General features: G+C 41.1%; 1 protein-coding gene across 9 annotated transcripts in view; it reads right to left on the minus strand.

Annotated features, from left to right (window-relative positions):
* Window positions 1–1,622: 1,622 nt before the first annotated feature.
* slc35a5 (solute carrier family 35 member A5) overlaps window positions 1,623–27,064 on the minus strand; it is a 48,301-nt gene continuing 22,859 nt past the window's right edge. For 8 of the 9 annotated variants that reach the window (XM_070893452.1, XM_070893451.1, XM_070893447.1 and 5 more), the window contains 6 exons: window positions 20,905–21,003; window positions 15,979–16,112; window positions 13,929–13,996; window positions 10,037–10,823; window positions 4,140–4,219; window positions 1,623–3,921 (listed from right to left, as the gene is read on the minus strand). In XM_070893452.1, coding sequence (XP_070749553.1) covers window positions 3,897–3,921; window positions 4,140–4,219; window positions 10,037–10,823; window positions 13,929–13,996; window positions 15,979–16,112; window positions 20,905–21,003 — 1,193 coding nt within the window. In that variant the 3' untranslated portion in view covers window positions 1,623–3,896. The remainder of the gene's footprint in view (window positions 3,922–4,139; window positions 4,220–10,036; window positions 10,824–13,928; window positions 13,997–15,978; window positions 16,113–20,904; window positions 21,004–27,064) is intronic. The other variant, XM_070893454.1, reaches the window with a different exon arrangement.

Genomic DNA, 27,064 nt, shown 5'->3' on the forward strand with positions numbered 1-27,064 from the left:
GTTTCTATGCAGTATCATTTTATGGCAGCGACCCTCAGGTAAATCCTTGCGGTGGGGGCAAAGTAAAGATGTAACGTGCTGGAGAGCCGAGCTAACAGCAGCTACACTGTTGCTGTGGAGCCAGGAGAAGCATTCCTGCTCCTCCCTGCTACAGAGGGGAAGTGAGAAAAATCTCAACTACTATTTCTTCGGAGGCTTCCATCAGTCCCTTTAAGGACCGCTGGTTAGGCCGCTGCAGAACATGCACAGCGCATGCTCCACCTAGTTTTTCACATTTTGTAGAAGGATTGTGAAACCGGCACAGAACATTTCTACACATCTTTAAATTGATCCATGTTATTTTCAGGCAGTTGCCAGGGATAGCTTAAAAAAACCCAGACCAATATGGCAGTAGCAGTGCTGTCGGCGCCGATCGAGCGCAGGATCTTGCGCCCAGAAATTGGTTTTATGCCCGAGCAAAGGATGAAATGCATTCCAAAATCTATCCCGAGGAGGGCATTAGAGAAGAGTTTGGATTAGTTTGTTATGTTGAGTAAATTAAGCCTCTTTCGAAACATCACTTTGTGCCACCTACTGGATTTTAGACAGTATTACAATTCACAGCCAACAAATCTTTCAGTGAGTTTTGAAGTGCCATCAAACCAGAGACCATTTGTAACGTTACTGGAGTTCCTGGGTTTCCAAGAGCTCAGGGTGACGAGCAAGAATCTCATGGAAAATCAAAATCTATCCTTGTACTGCTTGCCAACCTTACACCTGGTCCCTCTATGGAAAGTATGCATCCCAGCAAAGTATGAACTCCTGAAGTATGGAGACCTTGCCTCCAAGTCCTGTGTCCCACCCCACCACTGAACATGACAATCCTGGAAACTGCAATGCACAGCTGGGATCTGGTGTATCTGGGCCCTGCCTTAATTTGCTGCCGATGAGGATCATCCGCTCGGCACTTCTGGCTGAAGATGGTTGCAAATGCTTCAGCCTTGTCTTTTGCACTCATGTGCTGAGCTCCACCACAAAGTCTTACTAGTTGAGGATGAAAATGCTCAAGGAGTCTCCTCCCCCCATTAGTTTCTGAATTGTCCACCACCATTCGCAACTGGGTGTGGCTGGACTGCAAAGTTTTCACCTGATCTGTTGGCTGTGAGACGGAATAGCTCTGCCTATAGCATGCTGCTGCCACTGTTTAGCATTCATGCAATCCTGTGTTGTAACTTCACCAGGTTGGTACCTTATTTTCAGGAATGCCTGGTGCTGCTCCTACTCATCATTGAACAAGGGTTGGGTCATCTGGCTTGATGGCAACGGAGGAATGAGGGGCATGCGGGCCATGACGTTACTGATTGTGGTGGTATACAATTCTGCTGCTGCTGATTGCCCACAGCACTTCATGGATGGCCAGTTTTGAGCTGCTAGATGCTTTCTTAATCTACCCATACAGCAGAGTGGTAATGCCACATGACTCAGCGTGAAACCAGGTTGTACATGGGAAAAATATCAATTCCGAATCCAGGCTTTTGAAAGAGGCAGAGACCTCTAAGTAAAAACATTAATGAAGGCGTTCAAAGACATAGAAGACACTTTATATGTATTTTTAATCATTTTACTATGAAACAAGTAATTTTAAAAATATTTTTACTTTAGAAACCTTATTTTTGAACCCTGCCTATTTAAATTTGTTGGAAAGGAAAAATAGTTGCTAAAAAGTTGAGAAACAAAATTCAGAACAATTTGATTGCCTGCATTTCACTTTCTTTTACTGGTTATCCTCTTACTTTGCAGACTGTTGATTTGTTCCTGTATAAAATGCTCATATTCTGCTATTTCATACTGTAAGTGCGATGACTGAAGTAACAGGAAGTGCACACCAAATGTACCATCATATGTATTCGCACAGGTGTCACTACATGGTACTAGAAAAGCACAGGGTGAGCGCTCCCTCCAAAGCCGTGTTAATTATACAGTTATGGAATTAATTTTCTTGCTTGACGTATAGCAATTTCTGTAATTTCTCTCATTTGGAAAGTCAATACATTTGTGTAATGTGAGGTGCTCATTCTGCACCAGTTTTAGCCTCTTTCCAACATAACAGAAACCCAATTACAGGCTATTATGTGCCTGTATGTTACAGGAGTCAAGATTCCTAACTCTTGACCTGTTGTTCTACACTAACCCTGACATACACATACATTTGACAGCCCAAAAAAGTGGTTTGCATCAATGTATACAAAGAGTTTACATCCAATATAGCTCTCTATTCAGAAGCTGACGGACCTGCTGTGTACTGTCAGTATTTTCTGTTTTTATATTTGTAACATGCATTTGTTTGATTCATATGATAGAAGTAGCTGGGCACATTTATTAAATATGCAAATAAGAACTGTTCACATCAATCTTTCAATTAATAGTTTCTCAAGAAATAGCACTACAAGTACAATTTTATATAGTATCTGCTAATAATTGTTAATAAGTACATTAACCAAAAGCTTTTATAACAAGATACTCAAAGCACTGCCTTTTCTTCATCAAGTTCATTAATTTAAAATTAAAAACCATTTACTTTTTAAATCCAGTTTGCATGTACTTATTAAATCCAAGTACTTTTAAATTTTTCTTCTTTTCATCCTCAATTTAATCCCGAGTTAATATTTAATATAAAAACATTCTGCAGCTACTCAATACAGTGGCACATTCCATTAACAATTGAGCAAACATTGCTTTCTCCTAATGAACTCAAAGATTGGATCTCCTGATTTATTATTCCACAAAGAATTAATAGTATTAGCCTTTACAAGCGTGGACAGTTCTATTAACTATACAAAGGCTGGAAAGACCAAGAACATAAGAGCCCCTTGCAATGGGCATTAAACTACTACACAGGACTGTTTTCCAACAGTATATTTGCACAATCAAGTACATTTTTTTCAATGTTATTTCAAAGTGCCAGAAAAAGTATTGGTTCTCCGGGTTGTCACTTTTTCATGATTTGTTTAGACCTTAGATGGAGTTCAAATGATTGTTACAATGAAATAACAGGAAATGCTATTACTTTTTTAAAATGATAAAATAAGAACCATGGTACAAATAGAGGATTATATAACGACCTGGATTTTGCATTAAGAACACTGGTGAGGCAATCGGCGCTGTTATCATGGAGTAAATTGGACAGCATCTTCCTGCATCCGCACTTGCGCAGTTAAACACAGAAATCTGGAAGTTGCTTTCCGAGATGCTCTGCTCCTCCATAAGCTTCACTCAACTAGTATCTCGCCACGAGATTCAGCATTCAAATACATGAAGGGTGGGAAGTTGCAGTACTTACCTACTTGTTACCACTAAACATGCCAGAAAAAGTGAGGGCTTGTACATTCAGGTGTAACTGAATTTTTAACGGAGTGCTAAATCTTAATTACTGCCAAACAACCTCTCTGGCACTGAAAAATTACTTTTCCAAGTGTGGAGTTTCATTCTTTCAGATTTTAATTATGGTTGGAGATTTTTTTTTAAATTAAAATAACTTTTTACTAAACTTTTTCTTACTGTCTCTTAATCGCATATTTCTTTTCCCTCACTTTATTTTGCTTTCTGTACGTGATCTTACATTGAAATAAATATTCTAACTTACTTCCTGGTTTAGACTCTCCAGGATTATTTTGTAACCAGGCTGGGACTGAACATTGTTGATATCGCTATCTATCCGGTTTCTTGAGGCTTTATGAAAGTTCCTAGAAAGGGTTAACAATGTGGACAAGGAGGAATAGCTAACATGTTCTCAACAATTAATACATCGAAGAAGTCAAGCACTTAATTCATATCCTATCTATGAAAATGATTCATTCATAAATTTTGCATTTTCTAGAAGGAATCTTCTTCTGTTTCAGAATCTGTGCTTGGTTTGGTCAATCTCTCCAACTCCTCACCATCCTAGAAATCAAAACAAAAGGGAGAAGTCAGTGTTTTGTAGATTAAATAAAATCAAGAACTTTTGTAACTTTACTCACCTTTATTTACTACACACACACATATATATAAATAATATATCTTAATATTAAAAGTGTTATGGTTACTTACTGTAACACTTTCCCCATCACATTTACTGCTAACACCCCCATTCTTATAAAACAATGTATCGTGCAACTCACCATGAGCAATGCCCAAAAATATGCATTAGGCATTGGTCCATCAGCCCAGGCAGCATCAATTGTCTCCAGTTACGTGACAGCTATCAAATGGAAGTTTGGTTTTCACACAAGTCAGCAACATGTGGAATGGACACTCAGTTAAAGTAGTGAAGGCGATAAACCTGGAATTATGTCAGAACTAATTGGATGGTGGGTGGGTGGGGTGGAAATTAGTGTAATTCTGTATAGATCAACTAAAATGGTTCGAATGGCCTTCCTCATCCGAAATCTTGTCATCTGTCGCAGCATCGCACACTGCATGGGAAAGTCAGGCTGCAGGGAGGTGGGTAGCCACAATTCCCTCAGATGATCTATATTAAAAAGGTAGTCCTGTCAAAGGGTTCCTACTATGCAGTGATTTTTTTAAAAATTGATCATTTTAAAACTCTCCGCTTTTACTTGGCAGATTATTATTAGTAGAGCCATTAAAGCAATGATGTTTGTCTCTAACATTACCAAAGTGGGAGCATAAGGCTTTTTGAATTTGATTTTCATGTTTAGAAGGGCCAACTATATCAGAGACCAAATAACTAATTTTAAACAGCACAGGTACGACGGACCAAATGGCCTCCTACTGTGATTCTATAAACAATGAGTTGCAAAAAGTATCCACTTCAGAAAACCAATCATTCCAATAGATGGGATGGTGAACAAATGCTCCTGTGTCATTGCAAATTATTCCTAAACTTCAAAGCTTCCTTTTAAAACTTGAGCAGATTAACAGAATGCCATTTTTCAAAGGCAAATAATAATAGTTCCTTAATGTTGTTTAGGTATCATGCAGTGAATGTAATTTAAAAAAAAATTGAAACACAACCTTTTATACCTGCAATCAGCAATTTTCAATGAGAAGTTAAAAATAAGATGCACTTACATGCACAATGGTCATGTGGTTGTCATGTGCGATTATTTTGGCAATCAATGCTCATCAAATTTTTACATGAGTAAAAGTTTTGTTATAGTAAACATTTTCTACACTCATAGCTGAAGCTCTATCATGAAACCATGATAAAATGAGCCACATAAAAAGCACAGAAAAATGTGTGGCACTGCCAGAGGTGGTAAAATCAGAACTAGTCAACTCATTTCAGCCTCAAGCACCTCTTAATGCATGATTACAAAGTCACTTTGGCAGAAGCCCACAAGCAGGATTTCTGCATGCTTGGTCAAAGAACTGTATGACATGCGAGTTGGAGCAAATTATAAATATTGTTAAACATCCTCACTGTTATTGCAAACTCCATGGGGACCAAGCAGTCAATTGTGCTTCATGTGTATGCATTACATTATTTTATTTGCATTGCACATACTTGAGAATCACACAAGGCTATTCACTGTTGATGAATGAAACATCCGTCATTCTACGATTAGCTAACTGAAGTTATTCAGGAAACCAGTGAAAATTGGAAGTATTTTTCATTCCCTAACCACATCTAATGCTATTCCTTGATCATGGAGGTAGACAACCTGCTTGGACGTTTCTGTCAATTCAATCCAAAGAAGTATGAGGAAATGCATTTGGAGAGACAAGGAAATACACAATAACTGGTAGGATACCGAGAAGTGTAGAGGAACAGAGAGCCCTTGGAGTGCATGTCCACAGATGCCTGAAGGTAGCAGGACAGCTGGAGAAGATGGTTAAGAAGGCATATGAGATACTTCCTTTTATTAGCCGAGGCATAGAATACAAGAGCAGGGAAGTTATGCTTGAACTGTGTAAAACACTAGTTAGGCTACAGCTAGAGTACTGCGTGCAGTTCTGGTCACCACATTACAGGAAAGATTAGAGAGGGTACAGAGGAGATTTATGAGAGAAGTTGCCAGGACTGGAGAATTTTAGCTATGGGGAAAGATTGGATAGGCTGTGGTTGTTTTCTTTGGAGCAGAGGCGGCTGAGGGGAGACCTATTTGAGGTGTATAAAATTAAGAGTGGCCTAGATAGAGTGGATAGGAAGGATCTATTTCGTTTAGCAGAGAGGTCAATAACCAGGGGACACAGATTTAAAGTAATTTCTGGAAGGATTAGAAGGGAGTTAAGGAGAACATTTTTTCACCCAGAGGATGGTGGGGGTCTGGAACTCATTGTCTGAAAGGTTAGTACAGGCAGAAACTCTCACCACATTTAAAAAGTACTTGGATATGCACTTGAAGTGCCGTAACCTACAGGGCTATGGATCAAGAGCTGGAAAGTGGGATTAGGCTGGATAGCTCTTTTTCGACTGGCACAGAAACAATGGGCTGTAAATTGCGGCATCTCCGGGTGCATACGACACAGAGGCCTCGGAAGTGCTGGTTTTAGGTGTCCGATGCGCATGCACCAAAAACCGGCATTTTGACAGATCGCACACATGCCCAGATCGCACACATGTCCAGCGAATGTCCTTCAAAATCTTAGGTCTGATAAAAGTAGGCGGAAGGCCTGCTTTTACCAGTGAAAGAGTTTTAATCGATAGAAAAAAATAAATGTTATTATTTACTTTTCTATTAAAAACTGCGTCTATGAAGGCAAGTTTATTTTGAACACGATTAAAACATTCTTTTTTAATTCAACGTGTACGTTCCTGGAAGACATGGGCCCCTACGCTGGACTGCGGAGCTAGGCCTCGGAACGCAAGTCTACGTTTCTCCGGGACCACAATGGCCTGTAAATTTCTATGATGCTATGAATACTGGAATAAAAACAGAAAATTCTGGAAATACACAACAAGGTAGTCAGCATTTGTTTTTTTTTTTAAAAAGACGGGTTAATGTTTCTGGTATACCCCTTCATTAGAACTGGCAACTGAAAGATAAGCAACTACAGCTGAAAAGGGAGGGAGAGGAGGAAGAGAAACAACAGATACTCCAATCACAGAGGAAGTTAATGGGCATAATAGAAAATTGTCAGATGAGATAAACCCCATTTCAGTGAAGCAATAGAAACATATTAAAAAAAATATAGCAAAGGGTCCAAAAAGACCCACACAAGGAAAGAGGAGAAAATCAGGGGAAAAAAACTTCAGAGAACATGCTGGAAACATCTTTGAGGATGTAACAAACAGGGTGGGTAAAGGGGAACCAGTGGATGTGGTGTATGTGGACTTCCAGAAGGCATTTGACAAGGTGCCACATAAAAGGTTACTGCACAAGATAAACATTCACTGGGTTGGGGGTAATATATTAGCATGGATAGAGGATTGACCAACTAACAGAAAAGAGAGTCGGGATAAATAGTTCATTCTCTGGTTGGCAATCAGTAACTAGTGGGGTGCTGCAGGGATCAGTGCTGGGACCCCAACTATTTACAATCTATATTAACGACTTGGATGAAGGGACCGAGTGTAACGTAGCCAAGTTTGCTGACGATACAAAGATAGGAGGAAAAGCAATGTGTGAGGAGGACACAAAAAACCTGCAAAAGGACAGACAGGTTAAGTGAGTGGGCAAACATTTGGCAGATGGAGTATAATGTTGGAAAGTGTGAGGTCATGCACTTTGGCAGTAAAAAAAAATCAAAGAGCAAGTTATTATTTAAATGGAGAAAAATTGCAAAGTGCTGCAGTATAGCGGGACCTGGGGGTACTTGTGCATGAAACACAAAAGGTTAGTATGCAGGTACAGCAAGTGATCAGGAAGGCCAATGGAATCTTGGTCTTTATTGCAAAGGGGATGGAGTATAAAAGCAGGGAAGTCTTGCTACAGTTATACAGGGTATTGGTGATGCCACACCTGGAATACTGCGTACAGTTTTGGTTTCCATATTTAAGAAAGGATATACTTGCTTTGGAGGCAGTTCAGAGAAGGTTCATTCGGTTGATGCCGGAGGTGAGGGGATTGACCTATGAGGAAAGGTTGAGTAGGTTGGGTCTCTACTCATTGGAGTTCAGAAGAATGAGGTGTGATCTTAACAAAATATATAAGATTATGAGGGGGCTTGACAAGGTGGATGCAGAAAGGATGTTTCCACTGATAGGGGAGACTAGAACTAGGGGGCATAATCTTAGAATAAGGGGCCGCCCATTTAAAACTGAGTTGAGGAGGAATTTATTTTCTGAGAGGGTTGTAAATCTATGGAATTCGCAGCCTCAGTGAGCTGTGGAAGCTGGGACATTGAATAAATTTAAGACAGAGATAGACAGTTTCTTAACCGATAAGGGAATAAGGGGTTATGGGGAGCGGGCAGGGAAGTGGACCTGAGTCCATGATCGGATCAGCCATGATCGTATTAAATGGTGGAGCAGGCTCGAGGGGCCGTATGGCCTACTCCTGCTCCTATTTCTTATGTTCTAATGGGCCCAAATTTGCCTAGGAGTTGCTCCTTTTTTTTTGGAGCAAGTTGATTTTTCTGGAGTATCTTAAAAATCCCCATTCTGCACATTTAATTTGAGCCAGTGTAAGTGAGTTAGTTAGGATTTTTTTTAGTTTCGTTTTTTTTTCCCCAAAAGGGGGCGTTACCAGCCACCCACACCTGTTTTGGCCATTTAAGCCAGTTTGGATAGCTAATAGTTGCTCCAAACTAACTTAGGCCAGCGTATGTGGCCACTTGTGGTCGCACAGAAAACCCTTGCGGAGAGTTAAGAAATCAGCACAGGTAGCCGGAGAGGACCTTGCAAAGCACTAAACACTTTCACAACATCATTCTAGAAGCATAAAAACCATCAATAATAAATAATAAAACTTAAGTCTTACCTTCATAACTTGGCCCGGGAAGTCAGTGGGCCGGCCGGTGCGGGAGGCCACGCGGCCGGGGATAGGGGCGGGAGAACTCACCGGCAGGCAGGAGAACTCAGAACGCACCGGCAGGCAGGCAGAACTCAGAGAACGTACCGGCAGGAGAACAGACTGGCAAGCCCTTCGGCCAGGGCTAGGGACGGGAGAACGCACCAGCAAGCCCATTCCAGCCGCGGCCGCACCAGACAGCGAGAAATGGCCAACTGAAGTTTTCTACCCGCTGGCTGTTTGCTGCTCCATTTTTAACTGGCCAGCCAAGCTGGCTTCCGAAGAAAGGCGCTCGGCTTGCCGGCCCCCCCTTCCATCCAACAACAATGACTGCCCGGCATCGGGTCCCATGCTGCAGAGGAGCTACTGCGCATGCGCGACACCTCCACTGCGCATGTGTTGAGTTGCTGGCACTCTTGAGCGCAGGACCCTAGCACCGCACCCCACTGTAGTTGCCACGCCGCGCTAAGCACAAGGACAGTCGACAGAGCGGGGAGAATACGGTGATATCTTTTCGGCGCCGTTTTGAGAGTAGAAAGTCGGCGCACCTACTGGAGGACCAAATTTAGGTCCTATGTAACAAACAGTAGGCTCTCTTTACAAATACTGACTGACTTGCTATGTATTTCTAGCACTTTTGTTCTAGTTTGAGATTGACATATTTTTGCAGGTCTTTTCATGTTTATTTGCAACATGTAATTGTCCATTAGGAAATGCCCAAAGCTGATGTGAGTTGACTTGCTTTGATTTTACCCTCTTTTGTACCAGCGTCGCAACTTGGCCTTATACATCTTGCCAAAGTTCTGCACATATACTAAGTACGATCATAATTTCAGCAGTGATTATAGAAAGTATTTATTAAAATAGAATCTTGACCAAATATAAAAATCATTCCAAGTACAAAATCTATAACCATTGATTGATTGGTTGTCTGTTATTGCAGAAAATGCATGCAAATCATAGAATGCATGCAAATACATCTTATTTTAACTTTACATTGTAAATCACCAACTGTAAGCACAACATTAATGCGTTATATAAGTGCAAATTGTTATAAGCTTTGTTAGCTCATTTCTGTACATGAGAAAATGTAAACATTGCATCTCTGAGCTCTGATTTTTTAAATTTTGATATTACTTTGAGCAAAAAGTGCTACTTACCCCACTGGAACGCTCCAGAAGTTCGCCATTTATAACCTTGAGTCTCTCTCGCTGTAGCACATACGCTGGGTCCTTGATCCTGCTGGCATTGTAAATAAATATTGCCAGGAATACCACAGGGACTTCCAAAAAGAAGCTCAATGAAGGTTTAAAATCAAATATTAAGATAGATACTGTAGTAATGAGAATAGTTATTATTTGGGCAGTGAGGACGTGAAACATGTTGTCTCTGAACTTCAGGATAAAAGACACGGACAGACCAAAGGCAGCAGTAATAAAAATTAAAGCCACAGAAAACACATTGTGCCCATAGAAAAACCCACAATTTTGGATGTGGGTGCGGGATTCAAATCGAAGAAGTAATAACAGCCCATTGAATATGACTCCAAAAATATACAGCTTACTATTCTGAATGAAAATACTTTCAGTCAGCTGACCTCCTTCTTTCAGCATTTTTTCATTATAAATATTAGCCATGGAAGAGATAAAACACTGTATAATTATGAAAATGTGGCCGAGACCAAGGTTAAGGCGTTTTAATGAACTTATGTCCCATTTCGAAGCTGGCAATAAAAACACTGTGGAACTGATCTCTAGCTGGCGTTGTGCATTTTTATCCTGAGGCGTTATGAATGGGAGGCAGCTATTCGAAGCATTGAAGTGGATGTAGTGATTAAATGTGTGCTTTGTCACAACATCTTGGGCGACTCCAGTCCCTGATACGAGAGCTACGATGGAAAGGAATAAAATCACTAGTGCTGCCCATTGCACTGAGGACAGACGCCGCCTATTGGAAAATAGAGACACAACATTATTGCACGCTTGCAGTTTGCATGGTGTGGATGAAAGAGCCCAAGAAACATCTGGGATGAGAAAAGCTATTCAGTTTCCCATCACTACATCCAACTGTATCTTGAACAACATCATTTTTACCTCAAAGAATAACAAAATGTTTTTGCCTCAAAGAAAATAATTTTGTAACAACTTTAAAGTTTGTTTTTCATATAGCCATTCTATTGACTGAATTCAAAACAGTTTTGCATAACACTTCATAAAAATGTAATTTTCTAAATGCAGACATTTTCAAAGGATTCAAGAAAGATTTCACAGAGCTGGGAAGGCAGCCATACAATGCTGTCTCAGATTCTCGTGAATAGAATAACTCCCTGTGGGAGCAGAACAAAATATGCACGACTCTTCGACCCTGAGCACCTAAACTTTAAAATTGCAGTAGCCAAATGCCACATGTGAAGTAACAGCATAATTGATGCATCTGAAAAAAGTGCATGAGCTAATCCTTCAAAAAAATATAATATATTAAATAAACACAAATGCTGTGAGGCGGTGAATCAATGATGCTGCATAGTTTGCTTCAGGGCAAGCCATGCATTGTAATGCAGTTGCAGAATTACTCAAATCGAATTTAGACGAGCAGTGCATGAGCACTTTATGGACGCAGTCTCCCAGCTCTACACTAAGCTTTACTTTTAATATCAGCAGTGGTAACAGAATCTATAGAATAATTATGCCCTGAGGTAATAGAATTTAAAGAGAACTTGTGACCATTCAAAAAATAAAACTGATGGATTAAATTGGTAGCTTTAAAAAAAAAAGAATTTGCCACAATAGACTATTGCCTTTTAATGATAAACACATAATATGAGCTAAACGTCAAGCTTTCCCCCCAAATATTAATTAAACATAGAAACAAAAAACATAGAAAATAGGTGCATGAGTAGGACATTCGGCCTTTCGAGCCTATACCTCCATTCAATAAGATCATGGCTGATCATTCCCTCAGTACCCCTTTCCTGCTTTCTCTCCATACCCCTTGATCCCTTTAGCTGTAAGGGCCATATCTAACTCCCTCTTGAATACATCCAATGAATTGGCATCAACAACTCTTTGCGGCAGGGAATTCCACAGGTTAACAGCTGTCTGAGTGAAGACGTTTCTCCTCATCTCAATCCTAAATGGTCTACCCCTTATCCTAAGACTGTGTCCCCTGGTTCTGGACTTTCCCAACATCGGGAACATTCTTCCCGCATCTAACCTGTCCAGTCCCGTCAGAATCTTATACGTTTCTATGAGATCCCCTCTCATCCTTCTAAACTCCAGTGTATAAAGGCCCAGTTGATCCAATCTCTCCTCATATGTCAGTCCAGCCATCCCTGGAATCTGTCTGGTGAACCTTCGCTGCACTCCCTCAATAGCAAGAACGTCCTTCCTCAGATTAGGAGACCAAAACTGAACACAATATTCCAGGTAAGGTCTCACCAAGGCCCTGTACAACTGCAGTAAGACCTCCCTGCTCCTATACTCAAAGCTATGAAGGCCAACATACCATTTGCCTTCTTCACCGCCTGCTGTACCTGCATGCCAATTTTCAATGACTGATGAACCATGACACCCAGGTCTCGTTGCACCTCCCCTTTTCCTAATCTGCCGCCATTCAGATAATATTCTGCCTTCGTGTTTTTGCCCTCAAAGTGAATAACCTCACATTTATCCACATTATACTGCATCTGCCATGCATTTGACCACTCACCCAACCTGTCCAAGTCACCCTGCAGCCTCTTAGCGTCCTCCTCACAGCTCACACCGTCGCCTAGTTTAGTCTCATCTGCAAACTTGGGGATATTACACTCAATTCCTTCATCTAAATCATTAATATATATTGTAAATAGCTGGGGTCCCAGCACTGAGCCCTGCGGCACTCCACTAGTCACTGCCTGCCATTCTGAAAAGGACCCGTTTATCCCAACTCACAGCTTCCTGTCTGCCAACCAGTTCTCTATCCATGTCAGTACATTACCCCCAATACCATGTGCTTTGATTTTGCATAGCAATCTCTTGTGTGGGACCTTGTCAAAAGCCTTTTGAAAGTCCAAATACACCACATCACTGGTTCTCCCTTGTCCATTCTGCTAGTTACATCCTCAAAGAATTCCAGAAGATTCGTCAAGCAAACTTGTGCTCCTTAATTGTTACATTTTATTTTGTATTCATTCTTTGAGTGGGTTTATGCAAAAATTAATATTTCTACAAAGTTTGGAGTTAGCTTATCCCCTTCATGGAAATAGTTTGCGTCATTATAAACTGTATATATCTTTTGATGTCTTAATTTTATATTTACTCAAAATATTTAAACAAAGTTGATGTGTGCTGATTTTTCAGTGGAATCCTGTGGTGAGGAAAATTAAAATCATTTACTCAAAATCAATTTAGTCTCAAATGCAATTGGTCAATTTACAACTGGATCCTGGGGCCCGAAATGTCTCCTCACAAAGCACAGAATATGTTCTTACTTTCCAGGATTAATGGCTCACTATCAAAATAGCAAGAATAGGTGGGATTGAAAACTGATTTTGTAAGAATGCCATATTCGCAGGTGAAAAACAGGTTTTCTCCTGTTTTAAACAGAGGAATTTCACCTGCATCCCAGAAAACAATTGAGAAAGCCATGAACTCAGTGAGGTCAATTTGGCAGCCCATTTTACACTGCACCCAATTTTCTTTTCCATTGAAGTCAACTATTTCTAAGGTAGATTTCATGTCAGGACTAATTCAAAAGTATTACAACACAAGTGGTTGCATGATTTATGTTCATACCTGTTCCATTCCACCTCTTGTAACCACCAATATCAGTTGATGTGAAAAAAATAATTGTGCAATTTAACAAAAAAAGTAATTATAGTTTTAGAGCGGCTCGAGTGAAAGCCAACAGCAGCTGCACTCAAGTCTTACTACACAGATTTGTGCACCGAGCACAAATTTGGGCACCCTCATTGCAGTATAAAGAGGATATTCGACCTCTGTGGTACTTCAAGGAAATGTGTTCGGCTACCCTTCTAATTATCAGGTTGCTACAGGAATTATTCAATCAACTTACTTCAGAACAATCCTAAACAGAAGAGCTGTGGTGATAATGACGAAATTTGAGAACAAGACTGCCATTGCCTAAACGAGAAAGACCAGTAAAAACTAGTTAGCCATGAAAGTGTGCGCCTTCATCATACAATGCTAAGCCAAATTACTGTATTTTAATATGATCTACTATTGCTACAAATGTATAGCATTTGAATAGTAGCCAGTTTCAAGTCTCATGTCTACAGTTTATAAAATTCCAATAAAACTAGCCAAAAATATCCCAAGAAGTGAGAGATGATATAAAGTTTACAATAGTTCAATACTTGTGTAGTAAATACTATCACTGAATAAAATTAAACGTATTATTTCATGATTAAGTAGGAGTAACTGCATCATAACATAATAATTCAATAGGAAAACATTTTCTGAATTTATCTGAAGGGTGAAGTGGGGAAACAACATTCCAGAAATCCACACTTATCGTTAAATTTAGCTGCAGGTAATGAGGGCTGATGATTGTTGATGCCGCTTTCCATTGTTGCTGTACTTTCCATTTTTGATTTGGTAACTTTAGTTTTGATTTTATTCCAAACTGTAACTCCTATTTACTCTATAATCTGGTAGGATTTCTCCTCAATATCTTTCTACACCTGTATGTTTCAACATTTCCAATCATAATGTTTCTTTTGTCCCATACCCATTCTAAACATAAACATTAGAATCTGCCATAGAATCACTTCATGGTCTCGACCAGTCTTTTTCTATAACTAAGAGATGCCCAAATATAATTCAAGATGGAACCTCGACTTAATTTCCTCCCTTTCCCTTGACCAGATACTCCACTTTTGCTTGATGATATGTCTGTCAATTTGACCAAAATCAGAAAATCTTTTCTAAATTTGAATCTCATTGCATGCCAAAGCACATTAATCCAACGCACAAGAAAACAGCAGAACTCATTCTGTTCGGTGAAATCAAATACATCTATCACCACATCTCCATGTCTATGTATCCTTATAGCATGGGACCAAGGTAACTGAAGCTATGGCTGCCAATGGTGGAGTGAAGGCAGGGGAGAATGCACAAGAGGGATGGAGGGTTTGGGGGTGTAGTTGTGTAGGGCTGGAGAAGGTTACATGAGATAGGGAGGGGTGAGACCATAAAGGGATTAACGCGAGGAGGACATTTTTAAATTTGAGGTGTTGAGGACTAAGAGCCAATGTAGGTCAGAGGTGATGAGTGAGCAGGACTTGATGTTCGATAGGACATGGGCAGCAGATGGATATGAGGGCTAATGTTTTGTGCAAATTTTCTGTTTGACACAATGTAGGATGTTGGTGCTATGGAAAATCAATTTTGGCCATCCTGTGTCAGCATAAAGCACTTCCAGGCTCTATATGACATGGTAAGATACAGAGCAAAGTTCCCTCTACTCTGTCCCAATCTTCATCAGAAAAGTATTTTCCATTTGTCATACCAGCCAACTAGTAGCCAATTAAGGACAATTTTGTATCCCTGACTATTAGAATACATTTCACATTGAATACCTGCAGCCAGCAGACAATGGAGGTTTTTTTTAATCCAGGGTAGGTTTCAAATTTAGGTCTAAGATATCAATATCCAATAACCAACTCAAAGATAGAACTTGCATTAATATAGTGCCATTCACTTCAACAACAATAACTCGCATTTATACAATGTCTTTAACTTAGTAAAATGTTCCAAGTCGCATCACAAGAGTGTTATCAAACAAAATTTGACCCTGTGAATGAAGAACCTTTGAAATAGTCACTGTTGTAATGTAGGCAAACATGACATGAATTTGCATATAGTAAGGTCCCATGAAAGAGTAATGAGATGAATGACCGGGTCATCTGTTTTAGTAATTTAGGTTGAGGGATAAGTGTTGGCCAGACACTGGGAGAACACCCCTACTCCTCTTCTATGCAATTCTGGACTGTGTAACTTACTTTGTCTTCAATAAATGTGGGTAAATTCTATATTTAACAAGCTATACATTCAGTAATAATGTGAGAGGTTACATCTGTGTGCTGAATTTATGTTTAACTTACTGGTTGGAGGTAGACCAACACATAGAAGGCGATTAAATTATCCACAAAGTAGAGAAATGCCGGAATAGACCATTTCATCAATCGAAAAAAACTGCACCAAGACGAACATTCCAAATTCTTGCATGTCTGTCCCTCTGAGAAGAAAGAAAAAATGCATCAGTGAATTTTTTCATGAATCATGAGAAGGATAATCACATAGTTGCACTTGAAGATTTATTAAGATGGAGTAGCTCAGCAGTGCAGAATTACACTGAAGATATAGAACAGGCTTGCACTTGTTTATCACATGGCGAGTTTGTGATCTCGAATGCGTGCTTCCCCAGAGGAAGGGAAGATGAAGATAAAATGAAGTGCTAGTCACCTTCAGTCAGTCTCACACCTCCAAATGATCTGCTAAAAGCTGACATTGGTGAAAAACTGAGACTCGGCTGAATTTTTCATGGTGGTAGCGGGCGCGGAAACAGTGGCGGGTCGGGTGGGAAAGTTGTTTTTTTGACAGCGGGTCGGGAACCCGCCATCAACTCGCTCCCATGCGCATCTCTCAGCGTGAAGCTGACTCAACCTGCAGTGGCGGGGGACCCAATTGAAATCACTGAGCTACTTTACAGGCTCTAAAGAGCCCGTTTACCCCTGCTTTTAAATTTACTTGCATGGCCACGGGATTCACACAGCTGGGGAATCACGTCTATCAACCTGAGGCGTGAGTTCCGTGGCCATTGCTCCAGCTGATTACTTGACAGCATGGAAAACAAACCTGAATAAAAACATGTTAATTACATCAGCTAACAGATTGATGGAGATTCTGTATTACTTGAAAAGCTACTAGTAAATGTTAATTTTTCACTGGCCATTCTCGGCTATTCCCTTCCAACTGAACAGTAATTGCAGTAAATTGATCTGCACTATAAAAAATGACATATCATTTAAATACATTTTTGTGTCGTTTCTGATCAGGTTTTTCTCACAGTATACTGTGATTGTCTAGTTACACATTAAATCAAGTCATCAACCATAACAATTTCATTTTCATCACTCAATTCCACTGGTTCAATTTGCTTTCAGTTCCTGAATATGACCAATGTAATTTTTCAGACTGAGACTTTAGGGTGAATTTCTGTGGAGGTTCTCTCACTTGTCCATTGTTAACTTCAACAGAAGAGCTGCAGAAATCCCAGAAACACATTGTAAGCACCACTTACACAGTTTGTCAGGGATTCCGAAGCTCTTCCGTTGAACTTCCTCCTTTAAAATGCTCCTTAAAACCTACAGGCTAGACTTTCCACTATGGTTGCTATCGCCCCAAAATGGGCGATATTTCCAGCCTTTGTGCTTTTTTTCAGGATCGCTGGACTATCACCTATTTTAAAAGCCGTTGGTTCGCCTTTTTAATTTGGCCAATAGCCTTAGCAATGTGAAATGTTTCAAAATTATTATGAGGTCACAATTTTACATCTGTCACTTTTCATAATTTTCAATGCTCAGGAATAAGAAAGTGTAATATTTTCCACTGAAAATACTTCCTTAGAGTATACTTATCGTTTAACATTTAAATACTAAACAGAGCTTTAGCTTACATAAGAAAAGAAATAGGAGCAGGAGTAGGCCATACGGTCCTTCGAGCCTGCTCCGCCATTTTATATGATCTTGGCTGATCCGATCATGGACTCGGGTCCACTTTCCTGCCCGCTCCCCATAACCCCTTATTCCCTTATCGGTTAAGAAACTGTCTATTACCGTCTTAAATTTATTCAATGTCCCATCTTCTACAGCTCACTGAGGCAACGAATTCCACAGATTTACAATCCTCTGAGAAAAGAAATTTCTTCTCGTCTCAGTTTTAAATGGGTTGCCCCTTATTCTAAGATTATGCCCCCTAGTTCTATTCTCCCCCATCAGTAGAAACATTTTCTCTGCATCCACCTTGTTAAGCCCCCTCATAATCTTATAAGTTTCGATAAGATCACCTCTCAACCTTCTGAATTACAATGAGTAGAGGCCCAACCTACTCAACCTTTCCTCATAGGTCAACCCTCTTATCTCTGGAATCAACCTAATGAACCTTTTCTGAACTGCCTCCAAAGCAATTTTAGCCTTTTGTAAATATGGAAACCAAAACTGCACGCAGTATTCCAGGTGTAGCCTCACCAATACCCTGTATAGCTGTAGCAAGACATCCCTGCTTTTATACTCCATCCCCTTTGCAATAAAGGCCAAGATTCCATTGGCCTTCCTAATCACTTGCTGTATCTGCATACTATCCTTTTGTGTTTCATGCACAAGTAGCCCCAGGTCCCTCTGTACTGCGGCACTTTGCAATCTTTCTCCATTTAAATAATAACATGCTCTTTGATTTTTTTCTGCCAAAGTGCATGACCTCACACTTTCTAACATTATACTCCATGTGCCAAATTTTTGCCCACTTACTTAGCCTGTCTATGTCCTTTTGCAGATTTTGTGTGTCCTCCTCACACATTGCTTTTCCTCCCATCTTTGTATCGTCAGCAAACTTGGCTACGTTACACTCGGTCCCTTCATCCAAGTCGCTAATATAGATTGTAAATAGTTGGGGTCCCAGCACTGATCCCTGTGGCACCTCACTAGTTACTTATTACTTTCTGATTACTAGTTACTTTCTGAAATAATATTGTTCAGCAGAACCCCATCCTCTGATGGTTACAGTTCCACTTTTGCACTCATACTATGAAATAAACTGAAAACTTTTGCTCTCAGTATTATCTCTAACCATTTAGCAGCAATTCAGCAAATCATTTATGTTTATGCTTAGGGATATACACAATGGTTAAAAAGTATATGTCCTGAGGAGAGACAACTGTACCTGTACAATGTGATCCTTAAAATGCATTATACTCAAACATGAAATAAACTTATTAAACTTATAAATTGAAAAAAAATGGTTCCGGATCAGTTTGTTAGGTGTTTGAAGCAAACAAAGAAGACAGACAGACTTGGATATAGTGCCTTTCATGATCTCAGGACGTTCCAAAGCGCTTTATAGTCAATAAAGCACTTTTGAATTGTAGTCACTGTTGTAATGTAGGAAACATGGCAACCAATTTGCACACAGCAAGGTCACACAAACAGCAATGTGATAATGACCAAATGGTCTGTTTTAGTGATGTTGATTGAGGGTTTAAATATTTGCCAGGACACTCTGGATAACTCCCTGCTCTTCTTTCAAGTAGTGGTGTGTCCACCTGAGAGATCAAACAGGGCCTTGGTTTAATGTCTCATCCAAAAGATGGCACCGCCGAGAGCGCAGCACTCCCTCAGCACTGCACTGGAGTGTCAGCCAAGATTTTTTGCTCAAGTCTCTGGAATGGGACCTGAACCCACCACCTTCTGACTCAGAGGTGAGTACTACCAACTGAGCCACGGCTGACACATTCCATGAGAAACCAAGCTGTATAAATGTTCAAGCATGTTGCAGCAGATGCTAAATTAAACAAATGTTTACATCAATCGATTGAATTTTTAATCAGTTCCTTGGTGCAAAAATGTGTATGTTGGTCTAATTCAATACCATATTATATTATGGGTAGAAATAGTTCTGGAGTCTGCGAGCTTGATCGTCTTTATAGCCATATTTGTCATGTTTCTAACCAAATTTTTAAAATATTTTACAAAATCAAGCATTTGCAAATAGCATAGGTCAGAAATCAGAGGTGGGAGCTCAATCTTCAGCACAAATGAAACAATCAAATCACAAAGGGGTTTGTGCCAAATTGCAATGAACAGCAGCAATTACACCAAGTAAAAACATGTTCAACCGATTTCTTTGTGTTTATCCTGACCCATGGCTGGTTTCAAATCTTGTAAAAGCTACTTATCAAGTGAACTTTTTTTCAATAAAATAACTACCATTTTATCAACAAGTGCAGGCTCATTCACGGAAATAATAACAGCATGGAGCAAAGAAATTTGCAACTAGTGGTCTGATTGAATTGGTCAGTTAAACTGCAGAGGGAGCCTAGGGGAACAATTGTCGGTAAGAAAATATTGGGAACAGGACAAGTTTACTGGTATTTGGACTTTCCAAAGCTAGAAAGTAACTTGCAGCAGCCAACTGTAACTTCTAGCTCAGGTGTATTGTGATAGGTGTTTGTTAATATTTCTAAGATGTAGAATATTATAAGGTAATGTGTTTATTACATTTGATGAATAAAGATCAAAATATACAATCCTCATCTGACAAATGTAAGGCATTAGCTGAACAGCTAGGTCTACAATGTTTTGAATTCTGCAATTTCTTATGGTTTACAACAATCGGAAGCACTCAATTCAATTAATGGCTTGCACCTTGCCACAAGCCACTTACCATTTTTTTCTGTCCATCGGTATATCATTCAAAGACAGATTGTGATGAAACTTCTGCGCTGGAAATTAAACGGAAGTCCAAACTGACTTCCATTTTCTGAATTCTGGATCTATCAGAATTTCTATTAATCAAGCTTGTTTGAATGTTTTCAGGCAGTCTAGATAAATTTTGCACTGCATCAGCTCTGTACTGGGGACAGACAGCTTAACTAATTCAAAATGTTCCATTTTTAATAAGCGGATAAGATTGAATGTTTTAGGATAAACTGGATGTGTAAATGGGATGTAATAAACATTCATTCCTGGGATGGGCACAAATTTGTCACAATCCTCCAGTGGATTTTATACTGAAATGGTTGCCGTTAAGATGATTAATATATGAAGTACAACTGCCTTCCTTTTCAGCATAAAAATCATTAGCTCTAAGCGTGATAGTGGAGTTTACTTAATATACAACAACCATAAAGGCAGTAAACAAAATATAAAAAATAGTAAAAAATTATTTTTGATGTTCACTTGCACAAAACCTATAAACACAAGTATGAAAACTGCACAGAAATCCTGCAATCAAGGTTGATATTTTAAACTCACCTTGTATCAGAACCCTTAGTGCTAGAACGCCACAAAACACCAGTTTTACAGTTTCTGCACATACATTCACTGTGGCTGGGAGATAGTTGTATCTATTCTCTGCGAAGCATAAAAAAGGATTTTAGTTAGTTATCACTGACTGCGCAGCAAGCTCTAAACTGACTTATGAGAATTTAATGAGAAACTGTTCTGTTCAACAGAAAACTCTTTACCCTCAAAACTATACAGCTGTTAAAGGTAAATAGCAGAGGTAGGTGCTTATACATTTCAGTGGTATATTTCAAACTCAGAACTATAAATTTAGTCATCCCCTGCAGAAGTGCTCCTCTGTATAGTGCAGAAGTTTAATTTTAAGCCAGTATCATCAGCAAGGACATGTTGGGAAATCCCTACTAATTGTGTTCATTAAGCTGCACCATATATCAGAGTTTTTTGTTGTAAAGGTATGCAATTATCTATCTCTATTTGCATCCCTGTTCCCCTCCCCACCACCCCATGCAGAGCGCATTCTGCTGAGATTTCTGGGCATGCAACATGACTTCCAGATCTCTGCAAATGGTGCTATGAGCTGGCTGCAAAGAGGTATAAAGATGATGGCCAGAGTTGCAACTAGCAACATTAGGGGGTAGTTTTAACCTCTAAAAATTCGGGTGAAAAGTTAGAATTTTAAAAATTTCAAACCCAAACCCAACACACCTTGAACCCACACACAGAGGTTGAAAGTGGGGACAGACGACCAATCCACTCTCAGAGGGCAAGTCAGTAATTGAAAGCTTAACATTTTAACAAGGATTTTATTTTTAACTAAGATTTCCCTGGCCTTGGGAAACCCAGCCCAGTAAAAGGAGGCGAGAAGCGCTGAATCCATAAGTAAGTGTCTATAGAGCACTGCTTGTGGGTCAGGAGGAGCAGGAGTGCATTGTCCAGACCCAACAAGCTAACCTGTAACCACCCCCATGATCGGTCCGAACTGCCACCTCCATGATCTCTGACCACCCCCTCGCCGATTTCCCCCCACCATGAGATCATCATCAATCCCCCCCACGATCTCGCCCAACCCCACGACTATCATCTTGCCCTAGACCATGCTCTACTGCCCACGACCACCATCTCACCGCCGACACACACTACCCCCCCCCCCCCAGCCCCCACACTCTCCTCCGGGACCACCATCTCATCCCCATGACCACGGTCTACCTCCCGCAAACACCATCTTGCCCTAGACCATGCTCTACCGCCCACGACCGCCATCTCACTGCCGACCACGCACTACCCCCCTGCGACCATCATCTCGTTCCACCGACCACATTCTAACCCCATCAGCGATCTTTCCCACCACCCATCACTAGACCTACGTGCTCCTCTGCTGCGTCCTTCTCCGGCAGGCTTTCCCATCCGACAGGCAGCCGGCCAGTCAATCAGGCTGACTGTTGGGCGAGAAACCTGGAGAACTAATTTAAAAGATGTCATGCAATTAAAACCTGCACGACGTTTGGGAAACCTGTACTTCTGGGTTTCCCATCCAAAGCTCCTCTTCCCCGCTCTGAACACGCAGCTCAGTAAATATAGTGGCATTCTGTAGCATTGCTCATGCAAATTCTCTTTTTTATAACAGAAGTATTAATAACAAGGGAAACATTTACAACTGGCTAGCCCGTTTCTAATAATTGTAATGGGACTGACTTGAAGATAATGTACTACTGTCAATGATGCAGCTGTGTTTTAGGGCACAAGTTAATTTGAGGCTGCTTGCTGTTGCAGAGAGGTTTGTCTTTGAATCAGCAGTTGCTCCTAAAACGTTAAGTAAAGTAACAAGCTAATTGTAGATGTCGAGAAATTTTATTTTTGAGCACATTTCTGTCTGAACACATCTTGCTTTGCAACTCAACAAGACGACTTTACCATCTGTCTTAGTAGTTTCATCCGAGAGGCAGGAGTGCGTGGTGTCAGGAGGCCTATAAAGGCCCAGCGGCAGCGAGAGGCGGCGGCAGTCCGAGAGGCGGGAGTGCGTGGTGTCGGGAGGCTTTGGGTACTGTTGAGGGGAGAGCAGCAGCAGCCAAGTCCATGGCACTGTGGGTGGCTCTGCTGCACAGGAGGGCAGGAAAAAGAGTGGGAGAGCTATAGTGATAGGGGATTCAATTGTAAGGGGAATAGATAGGTGTTTCTGCGGCCACAACTGAGACTCCAGGATGGTATGTTGCCTCCCTGGTGCAAGGGTCAAGGATGTCTCGGAGCGGGTGCAGGACATTCTGAAAAGGGAGGGTGAACAGCTAGTTGTCGTGGTTCATATAGGTACCAATGATATAGGTAAAAAACAGGATGAGGTCCTACAAGACGAATTTAGGGAGCTAGGAGTTAAATTAAAAAGCAGGACCTCAAAAGGTAGTAATCTCAGGATTGCTACCAGTGCCACGTGCTAGTCAGAGTAGGAATCGCAGGATAGCTCAGATGAATACGTGGCTTGAGCAGTGGTGCAGAAGGGAGGGATTCAAATTCCTGGTGCATTGGAACCGGTTCTGGGGTAGGTGGGACCAGTACAAACCGGACGGTCCGCACCTGGGCAGGACTGGAACCAATGCCCAAGGGGGAGTGTTTGCTAGTGCTGTTCAGGAGTCAAACTAATATGGCAGGGGGATGGGAACCTATGCAGGGAGACGGGAACCTATGCAGGGAGACAGAGGGAAATAAAATGGAGACAGAAGCAAAAGCTAAAAAGGAGAATAGTAAAAGTGGAGGGCAGAAAAACCCAAGAAACAAAAAGCGCCACTTTACAGCAAAATTCTAAAGGGTCAAAGTGTGTTAAAAAGACAAGCCTGAAGGCTCTGTGCCTCAATACGAGGAGTATTCGGAATATAAGGTGGATGAATTAACTGCGCAGATAGCGGAAACTGGGTGGCGGTGTGAGCTGTGAGGAGGATGCTAAGAGGCTGCAGGGTGACTTGGACAGGTTAGGCGAGTGGGCAAATACATGGCAGATGCAGTATAATGTGGATAAATGTGAGGTTATCCATTTTGGGGGCAAAAACACGAAGGCAGAATATTATCCGGATGGCGGCAGATTAGGAAAAGGGGAGGTGCAACGAGACCTGAGTGTCATGGTTCATCAGTCACTGAAAGTTGGCATGCAGGTACAGCAGGCGGTGAAGAAGGCAAATGGTAGAAGGCAGATAGCAGTTAACGGATACGATGTGATTGGCATCACGGAGACATGGCTCCAGGGTGACCAAGACTATGAACTCAACATACAAGGGTATTCAGCATTTAGGAAGGACAGACAGAAAGGAAAAGGAGGCGGGGTGGCGTTGCTGGTTAAAGAGGAAATTAATGCAATTGTAAGGAAGGACATTAGCTTAGATGAGGTGGAATCAGTATGAGTGGAGCTACAGAATACCAAAGGGAAGAAAACGCTAGTGGGAGTTGTGTACAATCCACCAAATAGTAGTCATGAGGTTGGGGACAGCATCAAACAAGAAATAAGGGATGTGTGCAATAAAGGTACAGCAGTAATCATGGGTGACTTTAATCTACATATTGATTGGGCTAACCAAACTGGTAGCAATGCGGTGGAGGAGATTTCCTGGAGTGTATTAGGGATGGTTTTCTCGACCAATATGTTGAGGAACCAACCAGAGAGCTGGCCATCCTAGACTGGGTGATGTGTAATGAAAAGGGACTAATTAGCAATCTTGTTGTGCGAGGCCCCTTGGGGAAGAGTGACCATAAGATGGTAGAATTCCTTATTAAGATAGAGAGTGACAAAGTTAATTCAGAAACTAGGGTCCTGAACTTAAGGAAAGGTAACTTTGATGGTATGAGGTGTGAATTGGCAAGATTAGACTGGCAAATGATACTTAAAGGGTTGACGGTGGATAGGCAATGGCAAACCTTTAAAGATCATATGGGCGAACCTCAGCAATTGTACATCCCTGTCTGGAGTAAAAATAAAACGGGGAAGGTGGCTCAACCGTGGCTAACAAAGGAAATTAAGGATAGTATTAATTCCAAAGAAGAGGCATACAAATTAGCTAGAAAAAGCAGCAAACCAGAGGACTGGGAGAATTTTACAATTCAGCGAGGAGGACAAAGGGTTTAATTAAGAGGGGAAAATAGAGTATGAGAGGAAGCTTGCCGAAAACATAAAAACTGACTGCAAAAGCTTCTATAGATATGTGAAGAGAAAAAGATTAGTGAAGACAAACGTAGGTCCCTTGCAGTCGGATATGGATGAATTTATAATGGGGAAGAAAGAAATGGCAGACCAATTGAACATGTACTATCTTCACAAAGGAAGACACAAATAACCTTCCGGATGTACTAGGGGACCGAGGGTCTAGTGAGAAGGAAGAACTGAAGGATATCCTTATTAGGCGGGAAATTGTGTTAGGGAAATTGACGGGATTGAAGGCCGATAAATCCCCAGGGCCTGATAGTCTACATCCCAGAGAACTTCAGGAAGTGGCTCTAGAAATAGTGGATGCATTGGTGATCATTTTCCAGCAGTCTAGCGACTCTGTATCAGTTCCTATGGACTGGTGGGTTGCTAATGTAACACCACTTTTTTAAAAAGGAGGGAGAGAAAACGGGTAATTTTAGACCGGTTAGCCTGACATCAGTGCTGGGGAAAATGTTGGAATTAATCATTATGAAATAGCAGCGCATTTGGAGAGCAGTGATAGGATTGGTCCAAGTCAGCATGGATTTATGAAAGGAAAATCTTGCTTGACAAATCTTCTGGAATTTTTTGAGGATGTAACTAGTAGAGTGGACAAGGGAGAACCAGTGGATGTGGTGTATTTGGACTTTCAAAAGGCTTTTGACAAAGTCCGACACAGGAGATTGGTGTGCAAAATCAAAGCACATGGTATTGGGGGTAACGTACTGACATGGATAGAGAACTGGTTGGCAGACAGGAAGCAGAGAGTCGGGATTAACGGGTCCTTTTCAGAATGGCAGGTAGTGACTAGTGGAGTGCCGCAGGGCTCAGTGCTGGGACCCCAGCTCTTTACAATATATATTAATGATTTAGATGATGGAATTGAGTGTAATATCTCCAAGTTTGCAGATGACACTAAACTGGGTGGCGGTGTGAGCTGTGAGGAGGACGCTAAGAGGCTGCAGGGTGACTTGGACAGGTTAGGCGAGTGGGCAAATACATGGCAGATGCAGTATAATGTGGATAAATGTGAGGTTATCCATTTTGGGGGCAAAAACACGAAGGCAGAATATTTTCTGAATGGCGGCAGATTAGGAAAAGGGGAGGTGCAGCTAGACCTGGGTGTCATGGTTCATCAGTCATTGAAAGTTGGCATGCAGGTACAGCAGGCGGTGAAGAAGGCAAATGGTATGTTGGCCTTCATAGCAAGGGGATTTGAGTATCGGAGCAGGGAAGTCTTGCTGCAGTTGTACAGGGCCTTGGTGAGGCCCTACCTGGAATATTGTGTTCAGTTTTGGTCTCCTAATCTGAGGAAGGACGTTCTTGCTATTGAGGGAGTGGGACGTTCTTGCTATTGAGGGAGTGCAGCGAAGGTTCACCAGACTGATTCCAGGGATGGCTGGACTGACATATGAGAAGAGACTGGATCAACTGGGCCTTTATACACTGGAGTTTAGAAGGATGAGAGGGGATCTCATAGAAACATATAAGATTCTGACTGGACTGGACAGGCTAGATGCGGGAAGAATGTTACCGATGTTGGAGAAGTCCAGAACCAGGGGACACAGTCTTAGTATAAGGAGCAGGCCATTTAGGACTGAGATGAGGAGAAACTTCTTCACTCAGAGTTGTTAACCTGTGGAATTCCCTGCCGCAGAGAGTTGTTGATGCCAGTTCACTGGATATATTCAAGAGGGAGTTAGATATGGCCCTTACGGCTAAAGGGATCAAGCGGTATGGAGAGAAAGCAGGAAAGGGGTACTGAAGGAATGATCAGCCATGATCTTTTTGAATGGTGGTGCAGGCTCGAAGGGCCGAATGGCCTACTCCTGCACCTATTTTCTATGTTTCTATGTTTCATTCTTGCTCATTGCCTGTATCTGCCCTTTCGCATATTTCATCACTTGGAACTTTTCATCATAGGTTACTGTAAATATCTGCAGATATTAATGCCTCAAGGATTCTTAGTTGAGTTCCAAAAATTCAAGCATTGAGAGATGCACCAAA

Source organism: Pristiophorus japonicus, chromosome 11 (assembly GCF_044704955.1).
Source record: "Pristiophorus japonicus isolate sPriJap1 chromosome 11, sPriJap1.hap1, whole genome shotgun sequence".
Lineage (NCBI taxonomy): Eukaryota > Metazoa > Chordata > Chondrichthyes > Pristiophoridae > Pristiophorus > Pristiophorus japonicus.